Source organism: Sphaerodactylus townsendi, linkage group LG17 (assembly GCF_021028975.2).
Source record: "Sphaerodactylus townsendi isolate TG3544 linkage group LG17, MPM_Stown_v2.3, whole genome shotgun sequence".
Taxonomy (NCBI): domain Eukaryota; kingdom Metazoa; phylum Chordata; class Lepidosauria; order Squamata; family Sphaerodactylidae; genus Sphaerodactylus; species Sphaerodactylus townsendi.
In genome coordinates this window covers 3,084,156-3,092,893 of record NC_059441.1, presented here as the reverse complement: position 1 = coordinate 3,092,893, position 8,738 = coordinate 3,084,156, and the positions used below count along the sequence as shown (strand labels likewise).

Sequence of the window (8,738 nt, the reverse complement as noted above, 5' to 3'; positions counted from 1 at the left end):
TAGGAAAGTGGTGGGGAGAGCCATGCACGTTTTGCTGGGGGTAAGAGGTGATTTGTGAGAGATGATGCTGACGTTTGTTTGGTAAACCTTCAGATGGTGGGTTAATTGTGAGAGATTTACATGCTGAAAAGTTAATTCCCCTCGCACTGGTTTGGAGCTGTTTCTCAGGCTAGCAGCCTACCTCACAGGGTTGGTGTGAGGACACAATTAGGAAAGTGGTGGGGAGGGAGCCATGCATGTTTTGCTGGGGGTAGGAGGTGATTTGTTAGAGATGATGCTGACGTTTGTTTGGTAAACCTTCAGATGGGGGGTGACTTGTGAGAGATTTACATGCTGAAAAGTTGATACCCTTCGGACTGGTTTGGAGCTGTTTCTCAGGCTAACAACCTACCTCATAGGGTCGGTGTGAGGACACAATTAGGAAAGTATTGGGGAGAGAACCATGCACGTTTTGCTGGGGGTAGGAGTTGATTTGTGAGAGATGATGCTGACGTTTGTTTGGTAAACCTTCAGATGGGGGGTGACTTGTGAGATATTTACATGCTGAAAAGAACACAGGAGCAAATCTGTGGCGCCCAGCAATGACCAGCCTCCTTCTACTGGAAAGAAACATGAAGACACTAGGAGACCTGTTCCTCCATCCCTCAATTGCCCCCTATTTCCAGGGAAGAAGACAAGAAGAATTCTGTGGGGCCCGGTGGAGGAGCAAGCCTCCTTCCAGGGAAGGTTATTGGAACATGAAGACAGTAGGAGAGCTAAACCTCCATCCCTCAATTGCCCCCTATTTCCAGGGAAGAAGACAAGAAGAATTCTGTGGGGCCCAGGAGTGAGCAGCCTCCTTCCAGGGGAAGAAACATGAAGACAGTAGGAGAGGTAAACCTCCATCCCTCAATTGCCCCCTATTTCCAGGGAAGAAGACAGGAGCAATTCTGTGGAGCCCAGGAGTGAGCAGCCTCCTTCCAGGGGAAGAAACATGAAGACAGTAGGAGAGCTAAACCTCCGTCCCTCCATGGCCCCCTATTTCCAGGGAAGAACACAAGAGCAATTCTGTGGAGCCCAGCAATGACCAGCCTCCTTCTACTGGAAAGAAACATGAAAACGGACCATTGGTACTCACTCTGAAGGGGCCTTCTCTTGTAGGCAGGAGACCTTGGTGGGTGATTTCCACCCCCTCTCAGGGAGGCAGGATCAAAAACGTCTCTTCCTGTTCAGGCTAGGACTCCAATTATCTCCAGTTCGCTCCTGACTGAGCAGTGGTAAAGACGATTTTAAACAGAAATAGAACAGGAAGAACAGTAACAAAACATCCATCAACATGGAGCAGACAGGTTTAAGGACCCACAGAGGGCCTGGAACTTTAGAGGAAGATTGTTTCCCTAACCAGGACCAACCTTAGAACATTCCGGGCGCTAGCAATGCCATGAGAGGGACGAGAAGGTCTCCGGCCTACAAGAGAAAGCCCCTTCAGGGTGAGTACCAATGGTCCGTTCTCTTGGAGGTGGAGACCTTCTCGGTGGGAACTCCCCAAGCAGTGTCCCCAATCGGGTGGGCTATCACTAAGCCTCCGTTATGTACTCGAGCACTCTATGACCGAAAACGGTCTCAGCTGCTCCACATGACTGCAGTCTGTAATGCCTCACCAAGGGCGTGGAACTGGCCCATATGACAGCTCTACATATTCGCTCTAGAGTAGCCTTGTTGCGCAAGGTTGCATTGGTCGCTGCAATCCTATTGGAGTGGGCCGTGATGCCCCTGGGAACTGGTACGTTGAGGACTTATGTGCTGATGGTGGAGCTAGAGACTGCCAGGGGCAGACGTTGTCCCAACGAAGAAGAAGAGGAAGAAGAAGAAGAAGAAGAAGAAGAAGAAGAAGAAGAAGAAGAAGAAGAAGAAGAAGAAGAAGAAGAAGAAGAAGAAGAAGAAGAAGAAGAAGAGGAGGAGGAGGAGGAGGAGGAGGAGTTTGGATTTATATCCCCCCTTTCTCTCCTGCAGGAGGCTCAAAGGGGCTGACAATCTCCTTGCCCTTCCCCCCTCACAACAAACACCCTGTGAGGTAGGTGGGGCTGAGAGAGCTCCGAGAAGCTGTGACTAGTCCAAGGTCACCCAGCTGGCGTGTGTGGGAGTGCACAGGCTGATCTGAATTCCCCAGATCAGGCTCCACAGCTCAGGCGGCAGAGCTGGGAATCAAACCCGGTTCCTCCAGATTAGAGACACGAGCTCTTAACCTCCTACGCCACTGCTGCTCCCTTAGGAGAAGAGATGTTATTCCGCTGAAGGTGGAAGGTAGAGACAGCCTAAGGTTTGAGGTAGGATCTGGCGATTATACTACTCTATCTTGATGGAGTACACAAGGTTTGGGTTGGCTGGCCAGGATCCGAGTTCCGAGGCTCTCTGGCCAATGTAATTGCCACCAGGAATATGGTTTACATGCGGAAACAGAGCGTGTGAATGGACTGAACCTATTAGAAGGGAAAATTGGTGAGAGCCATAAGAACCGTGTGAAGGCGCCGAAGTGGGGAACTGTGGTTCACAGAGTGTTGTAGCTGTTGAATCCCCTTAGGAAAACGTAACACCACTGGGTATTGTGTTAAACGAAGAACCTTGGAGCTGGGAACGAACGGTGGACAATGCTGCTACCTAGCGTCTGAGAATGTCGCTCCTGAGACCCATTCGGAATCCATCCTGCAGAAATTCTAGGACTGAGATCGATGAGATTACTTGGATCCCGCAGTTGTCCCCTGGACCGGATTAGGAATGACCTCTGTGTGGAATTATATAACCTTACAGCGGAAGGTCTGCCGGAGACCAGCATGGTATCCATGACAACCTCGGAGGCATCTTGATGTTCCACGCTCAGCGGCCAGTTGGTCAGACACGGTCATGATGTGTCGGGATAACGAAGAGGACCCTGGGACCGAAGGCCCTGGGAAATGGGATGAAGGGGATGCTGCCATCCCCATTATCGTGGAGAACCACGTTCTCCTGGGCCAGTACGGGGCGACGAGTATGACCTCTTCCTTTTCAGCCCGTATGTGTCTTAGCAGTCTTGGTATTACTGGCGATGGAGGTAATGCGTAGAGAAGGTACCGAGGCCACGGGCAATCTAAGCGTCTACTTCCTGTGCCTGAGGATGGATGAGTCTAGAGAGGAAGGCCGGGGTTTGCACGCTCCCTGCTGTGGCAAGGAGGTCCGCCATCGGGTTGTCGAAGTGAGAGACGAACTGATGTAACACTGACCTGTTGAATGACTACTATGCTGGGAAAACAGGTTGTCGGCCACAGCCAGCTCTAAGGCAGCTCAGGCTTGAGTTTCCTTTGACGCGGTTCGAGCCTGGATGCCTTCAGGATCGCTCCCCTCACCCGGTTAAGAAGCTACCTTATTCCTTGTGGAGAGCCAGCTGGTGACCTCCTCCCTTGATGGTTCAAGGGTAGATCTCGGCTCACTGTATCAATGTCAGTTCAAACAAGCACCTGTTTGCCATTCACCTTCTGTTGAATGTTGCAGGGGCATGAAGACAGCTTCGCCGTGATCTCAAGTACGTTGGATGGAGGGAGAGGAGGTCGGTTAGGACCACCTGCCCTGCGTGAGTACCTCCACCTATGTGGCTCCCCAGCCCTGAAGGCTCGAGTCTATGAAGCCCTGCCCATAGGACTTGTTGGCAAGACCCCGCCCAGTGACAATGTCAGTTCAATGTCAGTCCTGCCTACATCGGAGCTCTGTTTGAGAGACTGAGGAACGTCAAGGGATCTGTCCGGTTTCTGAAGGGTCCCCACTGGTGAGGTTGGCGGAAGAACTGCCGTCCTCTGGAATGAAATCTGTTCCCTTGTCTCACGTCGAAGGAGACTGTCATGACTCCTAGAAGATTGGTCAGGAAGAAGAGGGGTAAGAGTTGCACTTGGATTTTATCACCTCGTGATGACCCTCTGGGTCTTGACCTCTGGCACAAATAGGTGTTCTTGACGGAGTCGATCATGGAGCAGCAGTGGCGTAAGAGGTTAAGAGCTCATGTATCTAATCTGGAGGAACCGGGTTTGATTCCCAGCTCTGCCGCCTGAGCTGTGGAGGCTTCTCTGGGGAATTCAGATTAGCCTGTGCACACCCACACACGCCAGCTGGGTGACCTTGGGCTACTCGCAGCTTCTCGGAGCTCTCTCAGCCCCACCCACCTCACAGGGTGTTTGTTGTGAGGGGGGAAGGGCAAGGAGATTGTAAGCCTCTTTGAGTCTCCTGCAGGAGAGAAAGGGGGGATATAAATCCAAACTACTCCTCCTCCTCCTCCTCCTCCTCCTTCTTCTGTCCCTGGCAGTCTCTAGCTCCACCATCAGCTGGCAGGAGACCTCCTCGTCCCTCTCATGGCATCGCAATGGAAGGGCAAGGAGACCTACTCGGATAACGATGCCAGTTCTATGGCCTGGGTGGCCAGGAGACAATCGACGGCATGAGAACGTACCACCTACTCTGATCTGGAACTGATTGAAGAGAGGGAGAAGACAAGAAGAATTCTGTGGAGTCCTGGAGTGAGCAGCCTCCTTCCAGGGGAAGAAACATGAAGACAGCAGGAGAGCTGCCCCTCCACCCCTCCATGGCCCCCTATTTCCAGGGAAGAAGGGAAGAAGAATACTGTGGGGCCCAGGAGTGAGCAGCCTCCTTCCAGGGGAAGAAACATGAAGACAGCAGGAGAACTGCTCCTCCACCCCTCCATGGCCCCCTATTTCCAGGGAAGAAGAGAAGAAGAATTCTGTGGGGCCCAGGAGTGAGCAGCCTCCTTCCAGGGGAAGAAACATGAAGACAGCAGGAGAGCTGCATCTCCACCCCTCCATGGCCCCCTATTTCCAGGGAAGAAGAGAAGAAGAATTCTGTGGGGCCCAGGAGTGAGCAGCCTCCTTCCAGGGGAAGAAACATGAAGACAGCAGGAGAGCTGCCCCTCCACCCCTCCATGGCCCCCTATTTCCAGGGAAGAAGGGAAGAAGAATACTGTGGGGCCCAGGAGTGAGCAGCCTCCTTCCAGGGGAAGAAACATGAAGACAGCAGAAGAGCTGCCCCTCCACCCCTCCAGGGCCCCCTATTTCCAGGGAAGAAGGGAAGAAGAATACTGTGGGGCCCAGGAGTGAGCAGCCTCCTTCCAGGGGAAGAAACATGAACACAGCAGAAGAGCTGCCCCTCCACCCCTCCATGGCCCCCTATTTCCAGGGAAGAAGGGAAGAAGAATACTGTGGGGCCCAGGAGTGAGCAGCCTCCTTCCAGGGGAAGAAACGTGAACACAGCAGGAGAGCTGCCCCTCCACCCCTCCATGGCCCCCTATTTCCAGGGAAGAAGAGAAGAAGAATTCTGTGGAGTCCAGGAGTGAGCAGCCTCCTTCCAGGGGAAGAAACGTGAACACAGCAGGAGAGCTGCCCCTCCATCCCTCCATTGCCCTCTATTTCCAGGGAAGAAGAGAAGAAGAATTCTGTGGAGTCCAGGAGTGAGCAGCCTCCTTCCAGGGGAAGAAACGTGAACACAGCAGGAGAGCTGCCCCTCCATCCCTCCATTGCCCTCTATTTCCAGGGAAGAAGAGAAGAAGAATTCTGTGGAGTCCAGGAGTGAGCAGCCTCCTTCCAGGGGAAGAAACGTGAACACAGCAGGAGAGCTGCCCCTCCATCCCTCCATTGCCCTCTATTTCCAGGGAAGGAAGAGAAGAAAGAATTCTGTGGAGTCCAGGAGTGAGCAGCCTCCTTCCAGAGGGAAGAAAGCGTGAGAACACAGCAGGAGAGCTGCCCCTCCATCCTCCATTGCCCTCTATTTCCGGGGAAGAAGAGAAGAAAGAATTCTGTGGAGTCCAGGGGTGAGCAGCCTTCTTGGGAAGAAACGTGAAGACTGGCCGAGGAGAGCTGCCCCTCCACCCCTCCATTGCCCTCTATTTCCAGGGAAGAAGAGAAGAAGAATTCTGTGGAGTCCAGGAGTGAGCAGCCTCCTTCCAGGGGAAGAAACGTGAAGACAATAGGAGAGCCTCTACCTCCATCTGTAAGTTAGTATATCTCCATCCTTTAGTTATTAGTTTAGTTAGTAGTTTAATAATTCCACAGTGGCCCGGAACAAGCGGCAAATTATGCTGTAAGTAGTGTTTCCTTCCATGTTCTCCTCACTTTCTCTCTGGGGAGCAGAGCCCCCTGAGCATCTTCTCAGGATTTCTGTACTGAGGAGCAGAGTCCTCGTTGGGCCCTGACCTGAACAGCTGCACCACTCCACAGCCTCTGTCCTACTGGATGCAGAGCAGGCCGACTGGGGCCCACTGCAACGCCGCCTCCCTCAGCAGCGCCCTCCTGCATTTCCCTGCGCTCCTGCCCACACCTGGTGTTCGGAGGGATGTCTTCCCAGCTGTTGATAACTGGCGCAGGGGAGTTTTTCGCTGTCAAAGCCTTGGAGAAGGGCGACATTGCCGCTAGGGCTGGAGAGCCTGATGTGTGAAAAGCGGATATTTGAGGCTATGACCCATTCCCGGCGCCCCTTTCTTTTGAACCTCTACGCCTGTTTCCGGACACCGCAGCACGTCTGTTTTGTAATGGAGTGCGCAGCTGGCGGAGACCTCATGACGCATATCCGCACAGATGTATTCCCTGAGCCTCATGCTCCGTTTTACGCTGCTTCTGTTGACCTGGGGCTGCAGTTTCTTTATGATCATAACATTGTATACAGGGACCAGAAGTTGGATGACTTACTGCTAGACACAGAAGGTTTTGTCAAGATAGCGGACTTCGGCCTCTGTAAAGAAGGGATGGGCTCTGCTGACCGCACCAGCACATTCTGTGGGACACCAGAGTTTTTGGCTCCTGAAGGTCTGACCGACACATCGTACACACAAGCAGCGGACTGGCGGGGCCTCGGTGTGCTCATTCACGAAATGCTCGTAGGGGAGTCATGGTTCTGTGGAAAAGGACAAGCATAAATGCCGCCCTGAACAACGCGTGATCGGTGTTTGGAATATGCTGCCACAGGAGGGGGTGATGGCCGCTAACCTGGATAGCTTTAAAAAGGGCTTGGACAGATTTATGGAGGAGAAGTCGATTTATGGCTCCCAATCTTGATCCTCCTTGATCTGAGATTGCAAATGCCTTAGCAGACCAGGTGCTCAGGAGCAGCAGCAGCAGCAGAAGGCCATTGCTTTCACATCCTGCACGTGAGCTCCCAAAGGCACCTGGTGGGCCACTGCGAGTAGCAGAGTGCTGGACTAGATGGACTCTGGTCTGATCCAGCAGGCTAGTTCTTATAAGACGGAGTTGTTCCGCCGGGCTTTTGGAGTGTCCGGCCGCTGATATGTGCCCCCCCTCCCCTCTTCTACTCTAGTTCTTGTTCTAGGGTCCCTCCACCATCTATGGGACCCCTCCTTTGTGGAGGTTTTTAAAATTGGATTTTGTTGCTGACGCTGTATTATATGTTTTATATGTTTAAATGCTGTATTTATTTTAAATCGACTTGATTGTATATTTTAAACTGTTGTTCACCGCCCAGAGCCCTTCGGGGGTAGGGTGGTATAAAAAACTCAAAATAAATAAATAAAATAAATAAAATAATAACACTCATGCCACTGAGAACATTGCAAGAAAATGGAATTCATGTATTTTATGTGTATCTTATTGTATTTAGGGCATAGAAACAAAGAATGGTCAAGTGTTTCAACCGTAGTCATATCACATGAACAAACTCTTTTAGAACGTTCCATATTCTTACATCTTCCCTCCAGCAGAGCTGATGGCAGCACATTACATCTTGCAGTAGCCGAGGCTCTCCTCTGGGTGGGATTAATCAGCAGATGAAGATATGCTGCCATAATTCCACGCTCGCATGGGATTAATAATGTAGTCGGAGAACAGGTTGTTTTGGCAGCAAGAGTCAAATTATGAAAATCAAGATCCAAGAGCCTATTCTTAACTAGTCTGAAGGCTTCCACCTTTGTGAGCATAAGGAGTGATTCTTATGTTCTTATGTTCTTATGATAGTATTTGGGGCAGACCCATCTCTCCATGGAATCTGAAGAGCAAGGACCTGCGTTCGGATTGTGTTCCTGCCCTGCAAGTGGAAAGAAGTTTTATTGATGCTGCCAGCCCTTCCCCTGCGGTGTTGTCGGGATGCCTGGTAGTTGGGAAACTTTGGGGCCTGCTTTGAGTTTTCTGCAATACGGTTGGGGGTTGGGCTGGCTTCTCTGGTTCAGTACCGCCAGGTGCTGGTCAAGGCCGTGCTCTGTGGGGGTTTGCTCTTACTTTCAAACTGTCTGCATTCTTTCTCAGCTCTGTTCACATGTGGGGGGATGTGGAAATATATTACTGTAACTGCACGGGAAAAGACACTCTTGGCTTTTCCAAGCTATCCTCCAGACCGTGAATCAACCTACACGTGGTGTTTGTTTCAGTTTTTGGGGATCTGACAGGTGTAGTGTATTTCTAGAGCAATACGCGCCCCTTTCCTGGAATTTCAAGAAAGGTACCAAGGTCTGGTTGTGGTGGGTCCCCTCCCTCCCCCCCTTGCATGCCACCCCTCCCCCTCCCTCCCCTCCCTCCGCTAGGGTGGGTGGGCCATGTCCAGATGCCGGGACCCCTCCCTCCCCTCCCTTGCATGCCAACTCTCACTCACTCACTCACCTCCCTCCCTCCCATTCCCTTCCCTTACATGCCACCCCTCCACCTCCCTCCCCTCCCTCTCCCTCCACTAGGGTGGGTGGACCATGTCCAGATGCTGGGTCCCCTCCCTTGCATGCCACCCCTCAC

At 52.1% G+C, this 8,738-nt stretch overlaps 1 protein-coding gene across 1 annotated transcript; it reads left to right on the top strand.

The window, feature by feature from the left end:
- Positions 1–6,436: 6,436 nt before the first annotated feature.
- LOC125424666 (serine/threonine-protein kinase N2-like) lies at positions 6,437–6,922 on the top strand. Its single transcript, XM_048482081.1, has one exon. The coding sequence runs from the start codon at positions 6,437–6,439 to the stop codon at positions 6,920–6,922; it is 486 nt and encodes a 161-aa protein (XP_048338038.1).
- Positions 6,923–8,738: the final 1,816 nt, after the last annotated feature.

Coding starts and splice junctions, on each gene's coding strand:
- LOC125424666 (XM_048482081.1), top strand. CDS start 6,437: ATGTGTGAAAAGCGGATATTTGAGGCTATGACCCATTCCCGGCGCCCC.